Source organism: Dendronephthya gigantea, unplaced genomic scaffold (assembly GCF_004324835.1).
Source record: "Dendronephthya gigantea isolate DGI-Jeju-01 unplaced genomic scaffold, DenGig_1.0 000009F, whole genome shotgun sequence".
Classification (NCBI taxonomy): Eukaryota; Metazoa; Cnidaria; class Anthozoa; order Malacalcyonacea; family Nephtheidae; genus Dendronephthya; species Dendronephthya gigantea.
Window position 1 is genome coordinate 1,659,278 of NW_021163019.1, and position 25,245 is coordinate 1,684,522.

The window sequence follows — 25,245 nt, forward strand, 5'->3', positions numbered from 1 at the left end:
CTGGATATGCGACCACCAAGTTTGGTCTAGTAACAGATGTGGTAATCATATCAACTTATGAGCAAAATCTTCTCAAAATAATTCAATATCGATGGATTATATCATGTAGAGGAAGAACAAATTTTGAAGAAATCTCCAAAACCGGACGAGACTAAAAAAAACCCACAAGCCGTAGACCATGAAAGTGCCTACATCATTTTTCTAATCGATAACACGACGGTTTTACGTGTGTGATTTACGTCAACACTACTTTGGTCAACTTATTTCATTTGAAAAAACCTATCGTAATTTTTTTTAACTCTTTCTTGGATGTTCCTCATGATATATGTTGCCAATTGATACGCAAGTATTGTTTCTTTTCTGTATTTATTTGTTTAAAATTTTAAAACTGTACAAGGTAAATTTATCTTTAATGCATCATCCACACATAACCATGCACGCCTACACAGTTAACTGTGATGCCTATTATCTTGTTTTACAAGCTATACTGTTCAAACACATTCTTAACCTACAAATAAATTACTAAAATACAGATTGATTTTAGCTAAATCTCCCTCTTTTTTTAAATGTTCTTTAAAATATATTTATTCTTGATATCCAATCGAGGAGATATACACGTTTCCTATAGTTCTATTTTCCAATGTAAGTTGGTAACGAAAGCGGGTGTTTTGCATGAAGTTTGTTTCGTCAAAGTTCACTCAATCCTTCCAAAGAAATGAACCTTACAGTATAATGGCGAAAGACTACAATTGTCTACACTTTGGTTATACCCTTTCCGTTATAAGCTCGTTGAGAAGCTGGTAAATGTTTGCAATACCAGGCGATCAACTACAAAAGTACTACATTTCTTGTCTGGAAATTTCAAATGCAACCAAAAGCATCCGTAATTCCTGTTGTCGGCCTGCAGAATCTCACAAGTTAGGCCCCCTAGAACCCTCAGAAGGCACAGCTTGTCATAGTGCACCTTAGAAAAATGTCATCGGCACCAACAACTTATCTTGTATGTTTCTTGATTGCAAAAACAGTTATGCAGTGACTTCTCTTCCTTGATCTAAGGCGAACCAAATTTCATTGCCCTGAAGTAGAGGCATGTTTGTAATGGGCGTGCTCATTTCCACCTCACTGCTGTTTAAGATGGGCAAATCATCCTCGTGAGGATAAAATTTCGGCGTCGAGAGATTCCTTTTCATATCTGCAGTATCGTCCACGCGCATGTCCGCGTCGGTATCGTAGATTTCCCATGATTCGTTGTTCCACATGAGGTTACTATCTTCCAGACTTTCGTCCATCGAGCCCATGGCCATGCAATCGGCGAATATCTCGGAGTCCCCAACAGGTGGAGGGATAAATGGTGCAAAATGATCTGGATTCATGTCAATGTCACTGTCGAGTTGATCCGTCGCCGGCGGCGACTGATCGCCGCATCCCGAGTCTGCATCTCTATACCGCTGTGAGTCAGGACTGCGGTCGTACGTGACGTCATCGTCCTCGTGAACGGATAAGGCGATCGGGCTGGCGTAGCCTGCATCAATGTCATTTTGACCGCCCGATTTGTTGTCGAAAGATTTGGAGAGCAAGTTTATGGTTCCACCTGGGGCAATCACATGGTGATTCGACACCAACTTTTCGACAACACCATCGTATTTTCCTTTGCCATTTGGGGAGTTTGTTGGCGAGTCTTGGTGCTCTATGACCCGACGAACTTGGTCCAAAGATACGACCACTTCGCCTTTCTGGACGTCACTGTAAAAAAAGAAGTCTGTTGAGTTGAGGTTCTTGAAAAAAACTAATATCAAAAAACGATGCTGTAAGACGCTGCATTTGAAGACATTTTTTTGACCTATGTAGCTACATACGAGTGTTAATGTTTACCTATAGCGTAATGGATACATAAGACGAACTGTGGTTGACAAGTCTTGCTAGCATACACAATACTGGCTTTAGTCTGAACCCACACCCATCCGCCATATTTGGCAAGAATTCGATAGTAACCGCTTACACTTTGTCCTTTGGTTAACACTAGGGAACGAAAAATAGTCATTTTTGTTAACTGTGTGAATATGTCATTTTTGACCGCGGTGTGAAATTTATGCTGCGCTAAACTGAATATAATGTTTAACACATTGTTGAATACTTACATGTCTTGTGGCATTGGGTGAGAATGTCATTGTCGACTCCGTGATGGAAATTATACAGTGACTGACCAATCACATCTGATGCTGAGTAACCAAGAATGTCTTGTATGCTGAAAACATGAATGAAAAATATTAGGATGCAACACCATAGCACTAGACATAATCAGTCACCATGATTGACAGAATACCACCACCAAGACCACACCACCACCAAGACCACACCACCATAACCATCATCACACCACCATAACCATTATCACACCACCATAACCACCATCACACCACCATAACCATCATCACACCACCACTACTCTTGCTAGGTTACAATATTTACTCACCCTTCCTCACAGTATAAGAACTTCAAATCCAGCGCATGGTGACTTGTGAATGTGCATCGATCCAGTGGTACCTCGAACGTTGGTGAAAACATCAAAGGCACACCAATACCAACAAAACAGAATGGTTGACATTTCTTGCTATCACTAGCATTTGATGGAGACCACAATTTCAAACATCCCATGCAATGCACCACCTTAAATGCAAAACCAAGTGAGTTAGCATGGAATGACACCACTTGAGTTATAAAAAATCATATAGAGGAAATGCTTACTCTGTATGTGGAAGCTTTCAAGTTTACGCTCTTTCCACGGCTTGTAAGAGTGCTTTTCATTCGCACAAAGAATGATCGATATGGTTGACTTCCAATGTCATCATGTTGTGAAGACCCTTAAAAAACATTGAACCTTTTATAAGACATTGTGCAAATCTAGAAGAGCTGTAGCAACTGTTTAGGTTGTAAAGTAGCTACCCAATAGAAATTTCAAGCCAGAAACATCAAACCAAATATGCACATAAATATCTTACCTCCTTTGAGGTTGTTTGACATCAAAAATATTGAATCTGAACAAAACAAGCCATCAAATATCTCCATATCTTCAAGAGGGATTTTGCCTCCCAGTTGTTTTGCAACCTCTTCATGGTCACAAGGATGGATGAATTTGTAAAAACTATTGCCAGTTACCTCCACCTAGAATAGGTAAATACACAGGGGCTTAATATTATAAGAATTTGAGGGGTGGGGCTTACAGTTTCTTGTTTTTAGAAACAAGTGCCTGAGTAATGTTTAGAGGTTTAAGTAGCCAGTGAATCACTGACATCCTGATAAAAGCTATTATGTCCTGGGGAAGGATGTTCGCCTGGTAAACTTTCAAAGTGCTTCTAACAATTTCCAAAAATTTCATGCAAAGCCTTGTTTTAATCAATTGTTATATTTGAAAACCACGCAAGTGCTTAGTACTGTACTTACAGGCATTAGGCCAAGATATTGGCTAACATTGTCAGAAATGTATAGAAACTGTCCATCATCTCCAATAACAAAAACAAAGCCATCAAGAGCCTAAAGGATTTGAAAAAATAATGTAAATACTGGATTATATTGTATTGTATATTGGAACCTCAAACATATATCTCACATTGAAATGCATGCATGAGTTACACTGTACCTACCCGAGTTAGTTCATTCTCAAGAACTTGGCTATCATATGTGTCGTCAAGGTATGGAAGATCTGAAAGAATTCAAAACCACACATCATGCAATGCAAAAACACAAAATCATTCTAAAAACACTTGAAATTTCATTGAAACGCCCTTCATATGCAAGCCACCCAACCAAAACATGTGCTTTGATTTCTTTAAATTTCAGGAACAACTTGTTCCATGTGCATGCATTAATGCTCTACTTTGTTTAAAGCAGTCTATTCATTAGACTGCATCATATCTCTACCTTTTCCAGCAGCATCTCTGAGAAAATGTTTGATTTTTATGAAACTATTGGCCAGTCTCATAACAGACAATCTATCAAGCTGTGAAGACTCCTTTGCACTGAAGGGAAGTTGACTTGCCAGTTCAGAGTATTCATCATTTTGCTGCCCTCTGCGGCAACGGGCTGCATCACGGGATTTCTTTTTAAGATGTTCTTGCCTGGAAAATGAACAAAAAATAGATCAGATATGAAATGCAACAGTACTGACAGGTGAAAGATAAGAATCTTTATTAAGACAGGAACAAACCAAAACAGTAAAGTAATTAGTGTGTTCAATATTAATTGAATAATAGACATGGTGGCATCAATTTTTAAGTGCATTCTGTCTTTCATTCTTTGATAAGAAGACAGGATAACCCACAGAACCAGATTCAAACAATATTGATAAGATCAACTGCAGTTTAATATTCAAAAGATACTAATCACTTCAAGGATAATATCTATACAAAAGCTTTGAGTTATATTTCAAAGAGAGAGAAAAAAAAGAGAGGCTTATCCTTGGTCTTTTCATATAATCATATTAGTTACTCTAGCAACATCAGCTGTTGCATTGAATGAAATCTAAGTAGCATTAAACTTGTTGCTGCCACTGAAATCACACTGACGAATTCCAGATACACAGCAACAGAATGTTAATCTATTATAGCTTTTCCCAAAAGCTTGATTTACATGCATTTTGTAATGATGGCAAAATATTCATTAACACTTGAAAAGCTCCACCCACAGCAAGATTTATGGGGGAAATTGAAGGACAGGTTTACTCAGTGCTGGAACATACTGCAAAACCAATCAATGTAAAATGACCATGGTTTTTCACTATATACACCATTATATAAACATACAATCTAAAAACTTTCAAAAAACAGGAAATAAAAAACACATTTATGCTCACTTTAAATAAAAGGAATGCAAAATATCCAAATCATGATTGACAATGCAAAGAAGAACATGTGAATTGGGTGACAGAGCTTAGTTTTGGATTATAAATTCTCGTCAATTTTCGCAATTTTTTTCCTAATTCAATACAATTGCAGTCTTTTAGGATCATGTGTCAGGCTATAAATTATACAGCACACAGGCTGCGAGTTGATAACTAGACCACACACCTCAACAACGAAATACACACTATATTTTACTTTGAAGTGCTGATGAAATGAAAACCACAAACTCCAGAAGCATTAGCTTACACATTCTCATGCAAACAAATTGGCAAACACTCTGACTATAAAGTAGGCTTTGTTAATCCTGACAGTCAATAACAGTCAATTCACAAAGTAAACAGGAGACTTTAATATATTTGTGTGGTAAATGCATTATGCAAGTAAAAATGAGACAAGAATTAATGAATATTCCTTTCATTAGCATGATTTACTGATAATTGTGAACCCAATGATGAGTCTCTGGAGCATAGAGAGAGGAACTGCATCTCTTGAAAAATATCCAACCTTGAAATTTCAAGAAGCTGCCATGTACCGGAAGACTGTGTGCTGACAGGATTGAAATGACTGGTATGAAATGCCATTAAAATAATGCATTAACAAAAATCTGAAGCTATGCAAGCAAGAATATTACAGGCTGATATTGGCTTGCATGTTTATGTATTGGAAAATCCCCCCTACCAGTCCACTGCTGATTTTGAACAGTGGGCAGCACACTTGCGACTATCAGTTGAAAAAATAATCTGCACTTGATCTAATTGATTCTGACAGTTGCTCATCTGCATTTACAAGTATTGCAACTAAGGGTAAACGACGTCATTGGTGATCATTCAAGCATTGTTGAAATACCCCAAGGTAATATTAGGTCCAAAGAATTTTATCGAAAACCTCTTCAGATTTTAAGCTCATAAAAACCACGGAATTTGACCCCCCAAAGCCTCTTTTGCACGAGGTGAAAACTCGCCGTTTTTGTGGGTGAGCTTTCTCTACGACTGGCAATTGTGGAAAGGAAGATATATCGAGAAACAAGCGTGTTTTTAGTTCGCTAGTTCGTATAAACCGCTCACGCTTGCTTACGCTTGCACGCGAGTATTTCCTGTGGTCAGCCGACACAAATCACTCGAACTAAAGAACATTTACTAGAATAAAGACATCACAACTAGACTATCTTCTCTTTAGCTTAGTAATACGGGCCTTCCAGCTTGTTACAACGCTTAACAAAACGCGACGAGCGCTGTTTTTTTAGATGTAAAAGTCAAAATATTTAATATGTAACATAATACTATCGCGTGACCGTCACTTTGCCAAGGCCCACATGAATAAAGGCAACTACACAACTGTTAATCTACAATAAAACGTTTTAAAACATGCTACAAATAATCTCAAGACATACCCAGTATAATATTTGGAGCCCATTTGACTGTTTCTTTAGTTAAAAGGATGTAAATTTGTTCTTTGTATATAATATGAATGACGTCCACACAATAATGCAGCTGTTGTTGTATTTAACAGTTCCGGCCTCAATGAAATATTCGCTTCTATATCCAAGCTCGTTTTAACTCCTTTATTCAATCTAAATGTCGATAAACTTGCTGTAACTTTAGCGGTCTCAGTACACTGCCGAGGATCGCGAAAATCACACTTTTAACTTTTCGTTTCGACTTACCCACACGTCTTGTTCAATCTGGTCACAACCGATAATTACCGGTTGCCTATATTGGCTCGTATCACATGCCGGAATAATGTACCCGGGATATACTGCCGGGAGCTTATATTTTTAGATATTTGCCGTTTTCTAAGCCCTTTGACTTTGTTGATGATGTTTTCTAATCGGAAAATGCTTGAAATGGGATGCTTATCCTTCGCTAAGCGAAGGCGGCGGCAATATCTGTGTTACTTAGCGGTTCGCGTTCTTTCCTTCTGGTTTAAACAAAGTAAAGGAAGCCATCTTCGTTTGTGATGTTTATTTGCCTATTGACTCGCAATTTCCCCTAAATATTGCATTCTAAGTGCTCTTTGTTATATTATGAAGTAAATATAAGTCTATAACTATAATAAATTCGTTTTTTCCTCTGCAGAAAATGCGATAAATTTGCTCAAATAAAACTTGTTTTGCAGCCATACCTCCCAATGACGTCATACATGCGTCATTCGTTTCGCATGACGAGTATTAAGCAGGAGAAATGGCGAAAACATATTATTAATTTACATTGAAGAATTTTGAAAAATACGCACGACAAGCCTGTCTGATCTGGTACATCGAATGCCTAGAAACGCCCAGGCTAGACTAGCACCGTCTCTCCTACATTACCAACCTCACACCATTGAAAGTGTGTGTTTAAAAATGCCCACAAGGCAGGATTTTACCAATCATAATATCCGAAATATATCCGTCTTAGGTCACACTGAATCCGGCTTACGTTGTTTGAAAAAAGATTATTTAAGGCCAACATAAAACTAAGCCAATTATTCATTTTTCTTTAAACAACAAGCACAAATCACAACTTTCTTCTTAATACAATTTTCGGCTGGTAATCTTTTTGGGTTTAAAGCTAGTGTTGTTTCGTTTCAAACTATCCAATGAGCCCATTGTGGTTGTGGAATAAACTTGAATTTAATTAATCAGTGAGTCAAACTGTAATTGACCATGAAATAGAAGACATTTATTTGGTTAAAACAATTGTTTATTCAAATCTTAGATCACGAATGCACGCAAATGAATTCGTCTTAACAGAAAACACGCTGGCCTGGCTATTAAAAATACGGTCCTTCATCTTCTCAGAATGAGGATGACGGATTTCTCTTTATCATCTTATATATAGCGTTAAATTTTCATTAACTTATGTAGTGTAAAAAAACCTTTCCTAGGCGTTCACATCTGAAGGTGTAAAAACGAGGGCGAACTCCGGCTTGTTGAGAAAATGTCGGATGGAGCTTAACTGTGCTACAAAAACATTCCTAATTTCCTGCCATTCACTTTGGCGATCTAAACGTTTTCAAAAAATATTTAAAGCACTCTAACATCGCTGAAAAGGAAGCTTGCTTTGTTTATTTTACGTAAATTGTTCGGTGTTGCTCCAGGGAGGAACATCCGAAAATTAGATCACATATTTGGCAAAATTCCAAGGCAACTTATCTGAGAAGTATTGTTTTTATTTTCTAAAACTGTACCTTATTTCATTAGCTCAACTGCATGTCACGATTCCTGTAATCTTATTTAGTTGTGGGCAAGCAGTTTCAGTGTTATTAGAAGTTAGAGCAGACCTTGGGGAAAAACTATAAACATGTACTTTGTTGTTCCACTCGGTACAAACAAAAGGTGCGACATTCTCTGAATGCTATTTCTGTCACATGCAATCATCAGATGATAGATCATTGAGGAAAACAACCCATGATATCGTCATAACGTGAATAATTCAAACAAAAACCTTCCACCAAAGTGAATGATATTGTTTTCTGGGAAGTACCATCAATCATTTTTCGTAAAGTATGGCCTAATGCTTGTAGATGTCACTTCATTCAACATACTATTATTTATACTCTTAAAGACCCTTTAATTAATTATTGCACTTTATTCCAATGACAACTGAACGTATTATTTACAGAAACAAATCAGTGGCCTAGAATGTACAACTCTGATTTTCTCAGTAGCAAAACGGAAAAAACGCTTTTTCCCAATATGTTATTCCAAGGTCTGCTGTTTAAAGACTGCTTAGCATCTGGTGAGCCTATCTTATAGAATTCTGGCTGATTGTTCATCTCAAAATATCGAAAATATTCACCATATGGGAAAGTATATTCGTTTTGATCCAACCGCTTAATGCAAAGCTGGATTTAATAAAGGTTTGGGCCACTGATCCACATGCAGCTGGATTGACCTGGTCTGATGCAATAAGTCACAAATAACAACGAATCTCCCTTTACCCAGGAGAGTACGGGTAGAGTTACCCCAAGGTATTGTTTGACGCAAAATGATTGTATTAATGACGTACTACTTATGTATTATAAAATTTGAGCAATTCACGTTGAATTAGTTACCAAGACACGAAATAAACAACAATAAACAGTGTAATCACATTTCGATTGGTAAATTGATACACACATTGTGACATATTACAGAACGATGGACGAAATCAATTGAAATTATTAAATTAGAAGAAAACCAAGGAGCAAACGAAGACCCATTTTATCCCTCTTTATCTTTCCATTCTAGAACTTTTACTGAAAAGTTAAGCGCGTGAAATATAGTCCGGAAACAAACCGGCTCCTCTCTAGGTCTATATATATTACACTGGACTCAGTGGCTTCTTCGTCCATGGCCTCTCAAAGGGCATGTAGTTTCATCTTTCAGAGAATCTTCTCGTTTAAGAGAGATACATACGTAAGCGTACTAACCGATGGCCTCGATACAAGCTTTTCCCACAAATACGGTGACGCACAGGTAAAGAGCACCCTTATGAGGGGCCACTTGCTGTGTGCTAGTTATTAAAACACCATCGTTTTAGGAAATCACAGCGTGACTCGGCCTACTCATCGCTGCGTTCAAATTTACGTTTCCCATGCAAAGCATTGCTCGTTCTTATGGTTCATCTCATGGAGGAAAAATGTCCAGGATATTTAGTTTTATTAAATAAACGTGAAAAACATTAAGCAAAAGCAGAAATTTTACTCACCTACACGGCAGCAGTTGAGGCTCAGCCATTTCAGGTTTATAGCTAGAAGGTGAAAAATATTTACTTTGAAATGCGGTGAAAGACTCGCTTCTGTGGCTTACACACGAATTGTGCCCGCTATAATTTACTGACATGTGCATCGTTGTTTAAAACAGTTTCTGATCGTATTCATAAGCTGTCAAACCGCAATCTCTGGCATGAATAAGGCGACCAATTAAGGACCTCAGCTCAAGTGGCGTGTATGACGTCATTTGGAAATGCCAATCAAGACTCATGTCTAGTTTCGCTTCAGATAATCTTGCGCCCGTTGCCAAAACATTGTTTACTATGATTATGAACGCGTTACAAATCTGTGCAGAGTTTATATACCGTTTGCAGTTTGAAACACAGGTTTGAGCAAATGAGTGCTAAATTGGTAATTAGGAAACGGTTAATTGGATGCCCGAATTTACAATGTACGGTAATTCGGTTTTAACCAGATTGAACTGGTAAATTTAGCTGCTGATATTGGCGGGGGGTAATGCGTAATGAGTGTAAATAGGAGTTTATCAAAGGGCGACACGCAAGTTTGTACAGGGAAAAGCGGTTTCAACCAGTACGAGCTGGTCAGAAAGAATGTCAACCCTTCATACTGGATACCTCTTGGAATACCACACCTATTTTGGAGCTATTTATGAATCAGTCTGACGCATTATTTACTTGAATTAGCTTTCTAGCTCGCTTGAAATATAGCTGAATTAGGAAAAGTCAAAAGCCCCTTAATAAGATTCGGTATAAACTTTCCGCAGTTAGGGCATTCTGTTGTCTAAGAGAGATTTTTGTGACTTGCATTCTTGCAACGATTAGTGAGGCTAGCCCGGCTCGTGTAAACATTCGCTTAGCTAATAGACTTTGTTTGAAATCTCGTTCAATTTTGTTTCACACAACTCTCAATTGTTATCTTTTGAAATACACAGATTATACTACACAAAGAAACTATTCTAAAGCTTTCAGTTCAGAAATTCTATTCTAAAGCTTTCAGTGCTACATTCTGCAGCTCAAACGCACTCAAATTTAGTCAGTTCTTCCAGAGCTGCGCGCGTTTGATTCACTTGTGGTCATGATCTGTAATAATACCGATTTTCAATTCAGTAATCCACACCCCGCTGTTATTTACGATGCGTGCAGGTGGCAGGTGAAAGATACGAAATGAGAGATTCATTTAACGTTTTGATTATCTTGTGACGTGCTTAAGCTTGCAAAATGTTATCACGAGCAGTCGTGTCGGCAAGGCTCTGACTTGGGCAGATTGAGGGGGAACTACCACACTACATAGCATGAAATCAACGTACCAGCGACTCGTATATTGTGCTCTGTTTGTCTTTTCGATGAACATCCTTGAATTCCGGAAGCGGAACTGAAGTTGATAAATAAGGGGGGAACTTCTGGCCTGTAGGCAACTCACTATGCAATGAAAGAAACGAAATAAGTAACGTAAATAAAAAGTTAAATTTGAAACTGAGAATCGTTTGATCACCAGACAGATGTGAGATGGTGATTTTCTTATGCGTGCAGTTTTCAACAAATGTACATGTATAAATGTACGATCAATATAGCCCTGTTTCTTATCTCATTGTGGTTTTGCAATTTACAGTAAAATGTACAATATCCATTAGACATTATTTCTCAGAGAATGGACTGGGATGAACAAAAGTACTTAAAGTAAAGTCGACCACATGTAAATACCTGCTAAAACTATTTGCCAAATATCTTTTTGATGGAAAAACAGCAGCGCAGGAACAATTTGCTCTAAAAGACCAGAGTTCGAAACAAAAATGGTAACGTCAACAAGTTTTGAAAAACATGATAACGCGTAAAAATACCTGTTTTTGCCGAATGAAGCAACACAGAGATATTGGCAACGCAGCCTAAACAAAGATTTTTTGACTCGCGTTTTTCAATAAAGATATTCGTACAATCTTAGGATCTTGCTTCGCTCCACCTTTGACGTAGGTAGCTAACGTCATGGCGAGACCGTGGTAAAGTATTGACGCAAATCGCACAAAAGGATAAGTATTTTGTTGTTATCAATGTTTAACTATTTTCTGTGCTTTGTTCATCTCGTGAGAGCCAAGTGAATGGCCCTGCAAATATGTGAATTGAATATTATCTCGGAGTTCGTTAAGTTTCTAATTGCACAATTGCAACACTGACCAGGCAGGTTAGGTACTGTTGGTGACGTGCAACCAACGAATTGATACCGCAATTATCATGCCTTTCATTTTAGCTCAGCAGGAGATCCTGCATGTGTCAATTCCAACTTAGTTTTAAAGGCGAGAGTGGAGATTTTGAGGAATTTCTTTTTTTTTCTCTTTTTTGTCGGTTCCTCGATACGAAGGTATGTAGCATGTTCAACAATTGAAGGAGATATGAAGAAATATACGTGCTCCCCTTCACGAAACAAGAATATTCAAGCTCCGTCAAGCGGGTCTTAACTGTGATCTCATTAAGAAAACGTTTGTTGTAAGATAATATAGCGCTCGTAGGTAGAAGATTTAAGCTTCACTGAAATCCTGTTTATTTTGCAACGAAACATTTTTAAAGCACTGAAATCCTGCACTTTTAGGGTAACGAATTAGAATTTGAGCACGCACATCAGCAATACTCGAACCCCGCCCTAGTTCATCATCAACCCTAAAATCCAACAAAACGAAATCCATTTCGTTGCTCCAAAATTGTTAAGCATTCTTGACCTTGGTTTAACGCTGACACAGATTATCCTGGCTCAACATCATTTTCCCGCTTTCTAAGTTTATTCTTATCAGCGCCCAGTTGGATCGGATTTGTCAATGTTTGAAACCTAATGAAATATTGTGCAACACTACAAAACAATGTATTATTGTTGAGCGCATACTCAATTGCTGACCATGACACATTCGAAACTAGCAGTTTTAACCTTATTTGCAATAATACGGATATATTTAGGCAGTGTAGGTGTAAAAAGGACAGCGCGACTTACAACACGACGACTGTTATGATAACCCACGCCGACTTTTTGCTTCAAAACAAGGATGTTATTGACTATATACATACTACCACGTGACTGGATAAATATAGTTATAGAGCATTCCGAAGTCTCGTGAACAGAATGCGGCTACTGCCTGAAATGCACCGATGTTTTCGGTAATTAGGGCACCGGAAGACTTAAAACCACAGAACAATATTACGCGGGGAAAACAAGAACGGAGTGTGGAATACGGAATGCGGTATTTCCTACTCAGGGATTCTCATGAGTGAGTGGCATACACATTACACATGACGCAACTCCTGAAACAAAAAGGAATTCTCCATCAATAACGAGATCCCACGAGAGATCTCGTGCTTTTTAGAGTAAGCAAGAACAGATTCAAGATCCTGGATTCTCTCAATCCGTTCTCTTTACCCTATTCTTTATCGCAAATGCTTTCGGCCATCTGTGGGCTTCATTCGACAATCCGGAAACTTGGCTAATTAAAGGGGGCGTACCACGCATACAGGGACTCTATTTTCCTTGTATCTATAATGAACGCCAAATTTGTGCTAAAACATACCTCGTTCCAGGCTCGTCAGAGTTTCGGGGGGTTTTTGATGGCGCAGCCTAACAGAAGAATTCTCACACCTCTATGAGACGCCTCGTCCAATCAACGTCGTCGATTATCACTCGTGACTCACGACACAACAGTTTGATTGGCTTAAATACAAGTTGCAGTAGAGCACCAGCAATGGCGAGATGTCCGTGCATAATGCGACTGTTTAGAGAACGAGCTTCTTGTTTAAGTCTCTAAAACAATCCCATGAAGCATTGTCAACCTCGTTGATTACCAGTCCTCAAAAAATAACTTCGGATTGGCTAGATAAATAGTTCTATAAGTAGATTAAGTGCGAATAATAAATATCATTCAGAGTTACCGCGGGAAAATGGTCGTTTTACACAAGCGTTTTCAATGGATACTTGAACTATGGACATTCTTTATAATTGAACTTTAAAAAAGAAAATAGGCCAGACGTTTTCCGTACGGGACAGACACGAAATCATATTATCCGTAGAAAGTGTTATGTCTTCAAAGACGTCACAGTTTTCTCAGAATGCATTTTTGTTGCAAAAACCGTGCACAATGTCTTGCGGAAGATATCTTTGCACAACGCACCTTGCGTCATCAGATTGTTCTTTTTGCCAAAACGGAAAGCATTAAAAATGAAGCTTTACTTTATGTCATCTCTGTATATCCTTTGTCGTGGAAATGTTCTTACAAGTTCTTCAAAGAAACCTCTCAGGCTCAAGCTGAACAAGTGTACACAGTTACTTGGATACCTTCAAACCTGTCGAAATGATACCCTGAAACACTGTAGCTGCTACATTGCTTAGTTTAAACCGAGAATAATATTGATCTATCATATAGGTGGTACAGTAATAAGCAGTACTTATCATGCAGAAATCTTGTGCAGTCTCCACAAGAGCGAAAACAATGTACATTTCTTTTACTGTACATAGAAATCTTGTATTTGAGAGGGGAGAATGAAATCCTCCTTTCTAGACAGATAACTATTTTGTCTTGTTCTTATAGGCATCGAGGTTTCTATAGGCGAACATTTCTTTCCCAAATTGGCGCAATTAGATGGATTGAAAGGATTCAAAGCAGTTCTTCGAACATACATGCATCAGCGTTTCAGCTTGTTTCAACCTTCCGTCTTCCGGACCAGCAAAGCCCAGTCATGAACGACGCACAAAGCCGCACTTCCTTCCGTAAAAATTAACACCATGATTTAGCAAAGACGTGTCTGACGTCTAAGACCACGTATAAACATGGCATTCGTCATGGCATTGTGCTAAAACTATGGCAATGGTGAGGCCACGTGAGGCCGCTCCTCCGCCCAGTAATTGGCAATTCTAGGGTATTGGGTGCCAATAATAAAAGCGTCGCTGTTTGCGGATGATGAACTTACCAGAATCCGGCGGTAAAAGAGAGGATAGGAAGCTGCTGCACAATGTTACTATGTAAATAATGTAATGAAGCTGCTCTTATAGAGAAGGCGAGAGACACCTCAAAGCTGAATTTGCCAACGCATCAAAAAATGTGATGACAAGGATAAGGATTCTTGTCGACGGAACATTGTCAAAACCCCTGATGACAATTAAGGTGTGAGCGATCTCACGCGAAGTTCCTGAGGTTGAAAAGCTTATTTTCACCGTGGACTGCGTATGACCTCATTCGTCCACTTATATACAAACATATTATTTACAATTATCATATGAAAGAAATATTAAACTGATGTCTTATCTTGTTCGTTGTTTCGTTTCAAGAGTTGATTGATGCAATACTCGTTCTCCTGCCCAATTTCCGTGAGTCGTAAATCAATAGTTTTTATCGTCTCGTTTTCCTCCATTCCTTCCTGCAAGGATTTACCACCATCCTACAATACGACAAAATTGAAAGTTGGATACATTGATATCATCTCATGAGACAACTCTCTCTGGTGAAGTATGATCCGGACAACAGACTTACCTCTCCCATTTTGTTGCAAGAAAGATTTAATGAACGGAGAGTTTTATTTGAAACTAAAACCTGTGAAAGATAATAAAAGACAACATCAACTTTAATAAACACCGGATGTTAGGCAACATCTGTTCATTATCGTAATTACCTTCTTCATCAACACCACCATTATGATGACATTACTATCACCAATGTCATTACAAACATATAATCACTATTATCACCTTTATCTATCAACATTATTGGTATGATTACCGTTATCATCATCACGAACACTATTATCGTAATCACCACAATCATCATCATCTTCATAATCTTCATCACAATCATCACTATTACCACCAATATCATCATAAACATTATCATATTCATTGCCAACATCATCACCAACATCATCACTATCACCACCAATATAATCACGAACACACCATCACGAACACCATTAACAACTAACCTGTGCTAACGCAGCAGCTGTTGGCTCACCCAAATCATTACTTCCCACATTCAACTCCTGGAGTGTTGTGTTCTTAATCAATGCCTTGCACGTGGCCTGACCCCCATCATCACCCAGTCTGTTCAAACGCATATTCATTGTGCGTAACGTCGTATTCTTCCCAAGCGCGTGAGCAATTGCCTTGCCGCCATAAGACTTGATCTTATTGTCCTGAAGGTTGATATGCTCAAGTTTGCTTCGTCCATTGAGCAATTTACCAATAGCTCGAGCTCCACTGTCGCCAATCTTGTTGTGAGAAAAATCTAGAAATTTACAGATCAGTTTGAGCGAAACATATTTTCTTTAGCCTCTCTAAGGAAAAGTGTGCATGTGCAAATAAAACGCTGTCCCTAAGACACAGTTTGCACGCAAATATTTCGATTTTCACGTGAATATTTTTTGAGTAAGTACCTAGGGTGGTCAATGATGGATGATCCAGGAGATGACTAATTAAAATTCTTGCTTTCTCGTCTTCGACTTGACTACGATGCAGATGAAATACTCTTAACGTAGTGCACGCCTTGATTGCCTGAAGAAAACACAACTATGAATAAAATTTCATTCGCAACCGACAAAATTCAACTATACTCACGCTGAATATTTGTGTAGCTTACCCTGGAAAGAAGTTGGCAATCTCTCGATGTAAACTGAAACATGTTCCATTCGAAGTTCATCCCGCATGTACGGACTCTGTGAAAATCATAAAAATGTGTCTTTTAAAGAATAATTTAAATAGTTGAAATAAAAAACTGCATTAAAAGATTAAAACATAAAAATAGGGCACTTACCCATACGTAATATGAAGCTCTTGAAGGCAACTTGTTCTAGAAACTAATTCCCCAAAATCAAAATGATCCATGAGAGGCCCCTCTTGTCCCACTTCGCTCCCACTGAAAGATTAGGAATAGTTATTGATATTGATGCACATATCAGCATTGCATTATATTTAGTATAGCAGAGAGAATTGTGCATTCACTTATATCATACTAAACTTTCAAGTATAAGGGGGAGTTTCCATTTTAACTTACGTATCTGAGGAGTCATCTTCTTTCAAGATAATCTCCTTTACAGGCGGAAGAAGTTGTTTAATATTCAGTGAACAGATGAATGTTTCACCCAGGGCCAATGTGTGATCCAACTGGAAAAAGACAAGTTTCAATCTAGTTTCCAAGATTCTAAGCAATGACAGTATTTAATATTTTTTTACATTGATTAATGTAGAAAACCATTGATAACACTTTAGAGGCATTTTACCTCAGTGATTTCTGTAGATTCTGGTATAAAACTTTCTATAATCCCTGGGATAGAAAACATAGCACATTAGTTGATCATTAGCTTGTGATGCAGTTGAATGTTCTCTACTCAAATTTTTCCTCTTTAAGATGGTGCCTCACAGTTGTAGGGTTGAGAATCGCCCTGGGAACGACAGTCCTACCTTCAACAGTCTTCTCAAAAAACATTCTTTTCCAGTTATTCCCATGTTTTGATATATCACAAATATCCCATTTTGATTTGCAGCATTTTTGCCAGTAACCATCATCCTCAACAAGTGAAGCGGTGACCCTTAACAAGATGGTTATATGCTGGTAAGAGAACAGCTAGAGTAGCGTAGCCAAAACGATAATTGGGGGGGGGGGGGCTATATTTATATATTCGTGATACGCAGGATTAATTTCTTTTCAAATTAATTGTCTTTATAGTCTGTTAAAATGAATATATAAATATGGGCCCCCCTATTATCGATGCTGGCTACGCCACTGAATAGCTAGGGTACGTATCACTGCAGTCAACCAACAAGCTTGTACAATACGCAACCTATACACTTACTTCAGTGGGATGGAAGTCGACAGAAGTTCTAAAACTTTTGCTTTATGTTTTGGCAGGAGTTCATTTAGGGTGGGTTTCTCTGAAAAAGAAATGGTGTATTTAATGATATATAGAATCTGTGGATGCTAATGTATGCAATATACTATGCAGTATGTGAATATTTCATACCATCAAAACAGTTTATGATATTCTGAATACATAAGTCAGTAAGCAGTGGAACTGTGGCTAAACTCCTGAAAGAAAAAATAAAATGAGTTAGGCTCAGGTGCAGTGATCGTACTATGCGATGCCACAGATTGACTGGCAGACCCTATGTAATCTGGCATATATATGACCCAGTGTGGGAAGTTTGTATCAATTTTGATGTCTCCTATATATTTCCTAGTATTTTTTTGAAATGTTGGTTGCGCAGTTTGTACACTTTCCAGTCAGGTACAGTATATAACTTCTATATATCAGTAGCCTGATACCACCGTAGTCTACCATATTTGTTTGCAGAAGTCGTTCATTCAACACATTGCTACTTACCAGTCTGGATCTTCTGCGATAATTCTCCTCATCTGCCTAGGATCAGACGCAGGATTCGCATTTTGGTCAACAATCTAGTTGGAAATAAATTTATAGAAGGAAAATTGATTTAACCTGACATGATGTGGTTAAAATGAAAAAGGTGACTTACTGGGGGAGCCACAGTACCCACGGGTCCTTCACTTGTCATTTCGAATTGAAAATTTGCTTCAGAAACGCAGAAAAACTTTAAAACACAAGAAATTGTTAAAAGAAGAACAGATCCACCATTTTGATTACGACAACGTCGCTATGGTAACCACGCGAGTTTGTGAAATGGAAAATGTGAAAAGCGGAAACACATACACGTCATCAAAATCAAGATGGAGGCCGGATTGCTCGTAAGTATTCTTATTCCTTACTAAAATGTTGTTTTCTTTCCGTCTTTTCGCGACAAATCGACCAGCTATTGCTGATTTGGCACATGAATCCAATAATCTAGATGCGTGAGCGTCTTCCATCAAAATAAGTTATGTTGTGGTGTCATTTAAAGGCTATCCCAGAGCACCTAAAAAAGCTCTGATTTCAGGATTTCTAAGATCAATGGACTGATTCTTTCCTAACAAAAAGTGCATTTGATGCTACGACTTATGTATTTTCAAACAGGAGCCATCGATGTACACAGTGAAAGGAGTCTTAATTCTTGATAACGATGGCGAACGAGTACTATCCAAAGTATGTCTTTTGCTTCAAAGTGTTATTTTGACCTTTGACAAGGCTTTGTGTTTATTTAAATGTTGCTATCCAACTTTGTATTTTAGTACTATGATGATACTTATCCAACTGTGAAAGAACAAAAGGAATTTGAGAAGAACTTGTTTAACAAAACAAGCAGAGTTAATGGTTGGTATAATATTGATATTTGCATGTTAAAAGAGACAAGAAAGTTGAACTACATATTCCAGGGTGCATTCGGTGTAGACAAATCGGAATATCTTCGGCGTAGAGTTAGGCAAATATGTATACACATGTTACAATAGTCGAGATCTTGTTTATTATAAACGTTTATCTTTCAATACTCGCATGCTTTAAATAATACTAACTACAAACTAGTACTTCTTTTTTTATACACCATCTTGGATGCGCCCGCAAGTCACATCAATGTACTTAGTGTAAGTTTCATATTGTAACATCCCCCCTTTTATGAAGGGACTGCTCCTATTACCAAAATAACTTACTTAAAACAGATAAATTAAAAAAAGCAAAAATTACATAGATACATACAAGAATTAAATTGCTTAGTATGTACAAATATGTATATATAATTTTTATATATATACGGTTCCAGCTGTGTTCGTTCTTTCTTCCTAACGGACATAGTCTTTTAAGTACTCTGGAGCTCTTCGGGTGCGCTGTGGTCTTGTTATTCGTACTGGACAAGCTGCTTGTCGTTGGCTGTCTTGCTCTGCTACCGGTCGAGGGGGCTTTGCGGGTGATAAACTTTCCGTAGGTTTTTCTTTCAACGGGGTGGTGGATTGCGTTACTTCTTCCTCTGTGGACTCCTCACTTGCTTGATTCCACTCATCCTCCGAACTCACCTCTTCTTTTATCGGCATCTCCGCTGATTTCTTCAAATGACTTCGGTTTCTGCGATAACTATTTCCTTCCGGCGTTTTGACCGTATATGATCTTTCGTCTAATCTGGCAGTTACGACAGCTTTATCCCATTTCTTTTTACCCATTCTAAATGGTTTCATCCTTACCACGTCACCATGACTCAACTCCGGAAGATCCTTTGCATTGCGGTTGTAATACTTGATCTGCTGCTCCTGCCGTTTCTTCATGTCCCTAAACTCTTTTTCCTGGCACATCACCTTAGGTTGCAGGAGCTTTGATGTTGTAGGAAGAAGTGTCCGAGTTCTCCGGCTTAGCAAACGTTGTGCGGGACTACTCTCCATACCCTGAGTGGGTGTATTGCGATAATCCAAAATCGCCAGGTATGGGTCAGCTCCCCCCTCAACAGCTTTACGAATGAGCCGTTTTGCCATCTTCACCGCTGACTCCGCTTTACCATTCGCCTTGCTATTACCAGGGCTGCTCGTGAGATGCTCGAAATTCCATGTGTCGGCAAACGTTGCAAATTCTTCCGCCGAAAACTGTGGGCCATTATCGCTAATGACTCTCTCTGGACAGCCGTACCTCGCAAAATGATTCTTCAACTTGAGAATTATCATACTCGTTTTGGTACTGGTCAGCCTGTCAATTTCCCAAAAGTTACTAAAATAGTCGACAGTTATCATATAATCCTTCTTATCGAACGTGAACAAATCCACGCCAACTTGCTCCCAGGGACGTGATTGTATTTCATTGGGCATCAAGGTTTCCTTCTGCTGTGCTGTTTCATAGGTTCTACAGACTTCACAAGAAGCCACTAACTCTTTAATTTCCGCCGACATCCCTGGCCAGTACACACTCTCTCTCGCTCTACGAAGACACGACTCGGTCCCCAGGTGCGACGCATGTATTTTCTTCTTCATATCCCGACGCAGTCTACTCGGTATGATCACTCTCTGCCCTTTGAATAACAGCCCATCTTGCACCGTTAGCTCATCCCGCATACTGAAATAAGGTAGGATCTGTGCTGCTAGGTACTTCTTCTCTTGTGGCCATCCTTCCATTATGGTTTTCTTAAGTAGCTGTAGCGATTCGTCTTCATCGGTCGCTGCTTGAATGTCCCTCATTTTCTCACTTGAAATTGGCAAAAAACTAGCCATGTTGACACACTCGAATTCAACACCAGACGGATGTTCCGTTGTAGGCAGGAAAGCACGCGATAGCATATCAGCTATGTACATGCTTGTTCCTTGCTGATACCTCACTTCGAAATCATACTTCTGCAGCCTCATCATCATCCCCTGCAGACGCCGCGGAGCACTTGCCAGGGGTTTTCGGAGGATAGCCTCCAATGGCTTGTGATCACTTTGAATCTTTACATGTCTTCCGAAGACGTACTGGTTTAATCTCTCAAGTGAAAACACAATCGCCAACATTTCTTTTTCGATTTGCGCATATCGTTGCTCTGTCTCCGTCAGGGCACGACTAATATACACAACTGGTCTTCCTTGTTGCAACAGTGTCGCTCCTAAACCCTTCTGGCTTGCGTCACATTGGATTACCACCTCATCCTTCGGATCGTAATACTTTAACACCGGGGCCTCCGTGACCAATTTCTTTACTTCCTGGAACGCCTTCTCTTGCTCCTCCTCCCATCTCCATTCTACACCTTTTCGGGTCAGACGGCAGATTGGCTCCATAACATCAGCCAACCTTGGCAAAAACTTAGCCAAGTAATTTACGAAACCATTCAGTCGCTGCACCGATTCAATATCGGTTGGACGAGGTAATTCTTTCACTGCTTCAAGCTTCCCTGGGTCTACCTTAAGGCCTCCGCTGGTAAACAGATGTCCCATATACGCCACCTCTTTTTGGCGCAGCTTCATCTTATCTGGGTTGAGGGCAACACCATTTTTCTTACATCTTTCTAGCAGATGACGTAGCTTTCGATCATGATCTACATTCGCATCTTCTTCGGTCGCCCCAACTCCATAAATGAGAATATCGTCGGTGATGTCCAGAATTCCGTCTAGACCATCCAAAACTTGATGAACTCTCTTCTGAAAAATTTCCGATGAAACTGACAGTCCGAATGGTAGTCTTCGCCACCTGTATCTCCCGTAGGGTGTTGCAAATGTCGTAAGAAAACTCGAATCTTCCTCCAAAACGCAATGCCAATAGCCGGCGCGGAGATCCACTGTAGAGAATACCTTGGCTTTGGCCAACTCCGGAAGGAGATCATCCAACACTGGCAAATGGTATTGCTCACGCTTAAGCGCGGCATTTAATGGCTTCGGATCAATGCACACCCTCAATTGACCTGACTTCTTTGTAGCGACTACCACACTGCTCACCCACGGTGTTGGCTTATCCACTTTAGCGATGACTCCCAACTCTTCGAGTCTGTCCAATTCACCTTTAAATTGCTCTTTCAATGCTATCGGCACACGCCGAGTTGGTACAACGACTGGTCTAGCGTCTTTCTCTACTTCTAATTTCACTGTACCAGGTAGGTTTCCAAGCTGACTGTGAAACACCTCTGGGTATTGATTAACTATCTCCTCTACCGTCAATAGCTGATTCACCTTTGGTTTATCTCGTTTAGGTGCTGTCACTGCTACAAAATTATCCCTATGAATTGTGATCAGCTTCATTTGTTGCGCTGCCCTCGCACCAATCAGTGGCGTGAGACTTTCTCGCACTACGACGAACTCAAAGGAGAACTTTTTTCCTGACTTTGGGTTTCTTATAGCAACTCTTATGGTTCCTGTTGGTTTAACTTCGGTTTTATTCCACATGATAAGTGTTTTGGTAGTTGGAGAGAGCTCCTGCTTCCCCAGAACACTCTCCGGTAAAATGTTTATTGATGCACCACAATCCACTTGAAATTGAACAGGTTTTGTACCCAGAAACATTTCTGCATATATCTCTCTTGGGTAGGCTTCATCTGATGGCCCAACTGCGCAAACGCTCCCATTATTAACTGCTATACTTCCCAGGTATTCGATATCGGAACTGTCCGCATCATTTTCATACTCACGTTTTTCTTCTTGTCTTGTAAGGTGCACTTTTGCATTATCTCTGCTCTCGACTTTTCGGCAAACCCTGGCGAAATGATTCTTTCCCCCACACTTTAGGCATTCCTTTCCCCTGGCTGGGCATCTTTCTTTTCGTTGTGGGTGTCTCCCTGCACAAAACTTGCATGTTATTGGTGACATCACATCTCGCTGGTCTCTTTGATACCCGGTCTGCGTCTTTCTCATTGTCACTCTGTGTATGTCCTCTGGCGCTGCCTTGTCTGAGATTATCTTCATTTGTGTTGTCGTGACTTCAGTGCTTCGACATAGGTCAATGCATTTCTTCAAACTAAGTTTTCGTTCTTGAAGGAGTTTTTTCCTGGTTTGTGTATTATTTATTCCAAACACAATTCTGTCTCGGATGAGTGAGTCCTTTAGACATTCACAAAAATTGCATGTTTGTGCTAATGTACGTAGCGTCGCGACATATGCATCAACACTTTCATCATCTTCCTGGTTTCTACTATTGAATACATACCGCTCATACGTTTCATTAATCTCTCCAATTGTAAACTCGTCAAATTTGCTTATAATAGGATTGAGCTTATCGCGTTCTTCTTCCGTGAATGACATACCATTGTAAATTTTGAGAGCTTCGGTCCCAATACAATGTAAGAATAAAGCAACACGGTACTGTTCTGTCTGTTTGTCCAGATTCGTAATGATCGCATAATTCATCCACGCTTGCTTAAACGTCTTCCAGTTTTCCGCTATGTTACCCTTCGTTTGAAGCTTTTCAGGCGGCGAAATTCCTTGTATCGGTGCCGGTGTTGGCGGTGCTGTAGTCATGATTTACCCGCTATAATTTACTCTTTTCTTATATCTATGCTTATCCTTTTCCTCGTGGTCGTGGATTTCGATCTTATCCCACCGCTGCCACCATGTTACAATAGTCGAGATCTTGTTTATTATAAACGTTTATCTTTCAATACTCGCATGCTTTAAATAATACTAACTACAAACTAGTACTTCTTTTTTTATACACCATCTTGGATGCGCCCGCAAGTCACATCGATGTACTTAGTGTAAGTTTCATATTGTAACACTTGGCGTACTGGCGTACAATCAACTTTCCTTGGCGTAGTGGCGTACACTGTTTTTAACTTGTCGGCGCATAAATACCGGATAAACACATAAACTTTGTATTACAAAGTTTGTAATTCAAAGGTCCACATACACACCGACTTCAACTGCATGCATTTAAGTATTTTAACGACAACAAAGGCATTTAACTTCTTAAAAATGGTCCTCTAAACGTGTAGCATTTTTTTACTCACGAGTTGAACGTCCTGGCGAGTATGCGATTGGCGTAACGTCCTGGAGTGGGTAATTGTCGTAAGTATGGCCCAGGGTGGGAAGTTGGCGTAATGTTAAGATTGCTTTGGCGTATCTTCGGCGTGTGATATACACCGAATGCACCCTGGTACATATTCTAATAGACTTTCCTCAATCTTGACATACCCCATTTTGCCAGTTTTCAAGCATATTCTTGTGTATAATATGATCCATTTCAAGAGTTTTCTCCACAGTGTGGTCTTTTCCAAGTCATATTTATATAACAACAAATTGTTTTTTTCCAGCTGAAATAGTTATGTTTGAGGGTCTCACATGTGTATACAGAAGTAATATTGATCTATACTTCTATGTTATTGGTTCATCGAGCGAAAATGAAGTAATTAAGACCGTATTTATACCATTGTTTAATTCAGAGTTTCCATTAACAGAGCATTGTTAGAAACAACATTTATGTGTTTACCTTGCAGCTTATATTAGTCAGTGTTTTGAATGCGTTTTACGATTGTGTTAGCCAAATTCTGCGGAAAAGCGTTGAAAAGAAAATGTTGATGGATAATTTGGATGTTATAATGTTGGCCATGGACGAACTTGTTGATGGAGGGTAACACAATATTCATCTAGATTCATTTTAACAGAAATAAAATCCTGTACATTTTCACTCACTGTATTTGCAAAATTATATATCAAATCTACAATGTATACATATCTTCTCATTTTTCAGTGTAATTCTGGATGCTGAAGCATCTTCAATCATACACAAAGTTGCTGTAAAGGTAATTTGATCTTGATAGCTTTCTTGTTAAATTTCTGTGGGAAAAGCACAATTGATTTTTTGCACTTTCTTTTAGAATGACGATGTTCCTCTGTCTGAGCGCAGCGTGGCTAATGTAAGCTTTGCGACATGCTGGTTAAATCATGTTTTGAGGTTGGGTGTTTAGTGTTCACAATGTCCTAATTTGTATTTAATAAACTTTCTGTTTTGTAGGTTCTACAGTCAGCCAAAGATCAACTAAAATGGTCCCTTCTGAAGTGAAATTGATGCATTTTAAACAACTTTTGTAGTGCAGATGTCAGTGAAAAAAAATAGGAAACAATAGAACTTTTGAAATTCAAATACGTAAATATATAACTCTGTGTAAATGCAATTCATAAACTCCATGTAGATGCATGACAAGTCATTTCCTAGTCGAAAAATAAATTATTTACTGCACACTGTTTTTTTGTCGTTTCATTAACCATTACATAACTTTACGTCATTAGACCACAATGCACCGGGACCCAACATGGCGCTATTCTTGACTAAAAGATCCATTTCGATTTAAGTTGCCCTTGGGCGAGCTGTGGCCAAGC

General features: G+C 39.0%; 2 protein-coding genes and 1 long non-coding RNA gene across 8 annotated transcripts; 2 read left to right on the forward strand and 1 right to left on the reverse strand.

The window, feature by feature from the left end:
* Positions 1–357: 357 nt before the first annotated feature.
* LOC114517745 (endothelial PAS domain-containing protein 1-like) lies at positions 358–18,222 on the reverse strand. Of its 6 annotated transcripts, XR_003686418.1 has the most exons (14): positions 18,081–18,222; positions 17,930–18,003; positions 17,570–17,634; positions 17,402–17,480; positions 17,010–17,137; positions 16,829–16,872; positions 16,603–16,712; positions 16,363–16,464; positions 16,189–16,264; positions 15,986–16,103; positions 15,536–15,837; positions 15,091–15,150; positions 11,294–14,998; positions 10,979–11,011 (listed from the first exon to the last, which is right to left on the reverse strand). XR_003686418.1 is itself a non-coding variant. In XM_028537557.1 (13 exons), the coding sequence occupies exons 3-13, from the start codon at positions 10,941–10,943 to the stop codon at positions 1,026–1,028; spliced, it is 1,878 nt and encodes a 625-aa protein (XP_028393358.1). In that variant the 5' UTR covers positions 10,944–11,011; positions 11,294–11,356; positions 13,138–14,844; the 3' UTR covers positions 358–1,025. The 6 variants fall into 6 exon arrangements, 5 of the variants coding, with proteins under 5 accessions (XP_028393358.1, XP_028393361.1, XP_028393360.1 ...); XM_028537557.1 differs by lacking the exons at positions 15,091–15,150; positions 15,536–15,837; positions 15,986–16,103; ... (7 more) ...; positions 17,930–18,003; positions 18,081–18,222 and adding exons at positions 358–1,745; positions 1,874–2,019; positions 2,139–2,245; ... (5 more) ...; positions 3,919–4,115; positions 9,569–9,610 and having other exon boundaries at positions 10,900–11,011; positions 11,294–11,356; positions 13,138–14,844; XM_028537560.1 differs by lacking the exons at positions 15,091–15,150; positions 15,536–15,837; positions 15,986–16,103; ... (7 more) ...; positions 17,930–18,003; positions 18,081–18,222 and adding exons at positions 358–1,745; positions 1,874–2,019; positions 2,139–2,245; ... (5 more) ...; positions 3,919–4,115; positions 9,569–9,610 and having other exon boundaries at positions 10,900–11,011; positions 11,294–11,356; positions 11,431–11,527.
* Positions 17,074–18,071, forward strand: LOC114517747. Its single transcript, XR_003686419.1, has 4 exons — positions 17,074–17,160; positions 17,458–17,550; positions 17,787–17,833; positions 17,970–18,071. It is a non-coding gene; the product is annotated as an uncharacterized LOC114517747 (long non-coding RNA).
* Positions 18,223–18,232: 10 nt separating the features above from the next.
* Positions 18,233–25,112, forward strand: LOC114517746 (coatomer subunit zeta-1-like). Its single transcript, XM_028537561.1, has 8 exons — positions 18,233–18,309; positions 18,575–18,643; positions 18,730–18,811; positions 24,180–24,271; positions 24,363–24,496; positions 24,617–24,668; positions 24,744–24,782; positions 24,881–25,112. The coding sequence occupies exons 1-8, from the start codon at positions 18,292–18,294 to the stop codon at positions 24,926–24,928; spliced, it is 534 nt and encodes a 177-aa protein (XP_028393362.1). The 5' UTR covers positions 18,233–18,291; the 3' UTR covers positions 24,929–25,112.
* Positions 25,113–25,245: the final 133 nt, after the last annotated feature.

Bases quoted from the DNA above. Each gene is read 5' to 3' on its own strand.
- LOC114517746 (XM_028537561.1), top strand. The intron at 18,644-18,729 runs GTATGTCTTTTG...TTTGTATTTTAG, and splicing joins GCGAACGAGTACTATCCAAA to TACTATGATGATACTTATCC. The intron at 24,272-24,362 runs GTAATTAAGACC...TTTACCTTGCAG, and splicing joins GTTCATCGAGCGAAAATGAA to CTTATATTAGTCAGTGTTTT.
- LOC114517745 (XM_028537556.1), bottom strand. From the start codon at position 9,708: ATGCACATGTCAGTAAATTATAGCGGGCACAATTCGTGTGTAAGCCAC. The intron at 3,163-3,441 runs GTAAGTACAGTA...TACCTATTCTAG, and splicing joins AATATCTTGGCCTAATGCCT to GTGGAGGTAACTGGCAATAG. The intron at 2,246-2,473 runs GTGAGTAAATAT...TCATGTTTTCAG, and splicing joins TTCTTATACTGTGAGGAAGG to CATACAAGACATTCTTGGTT.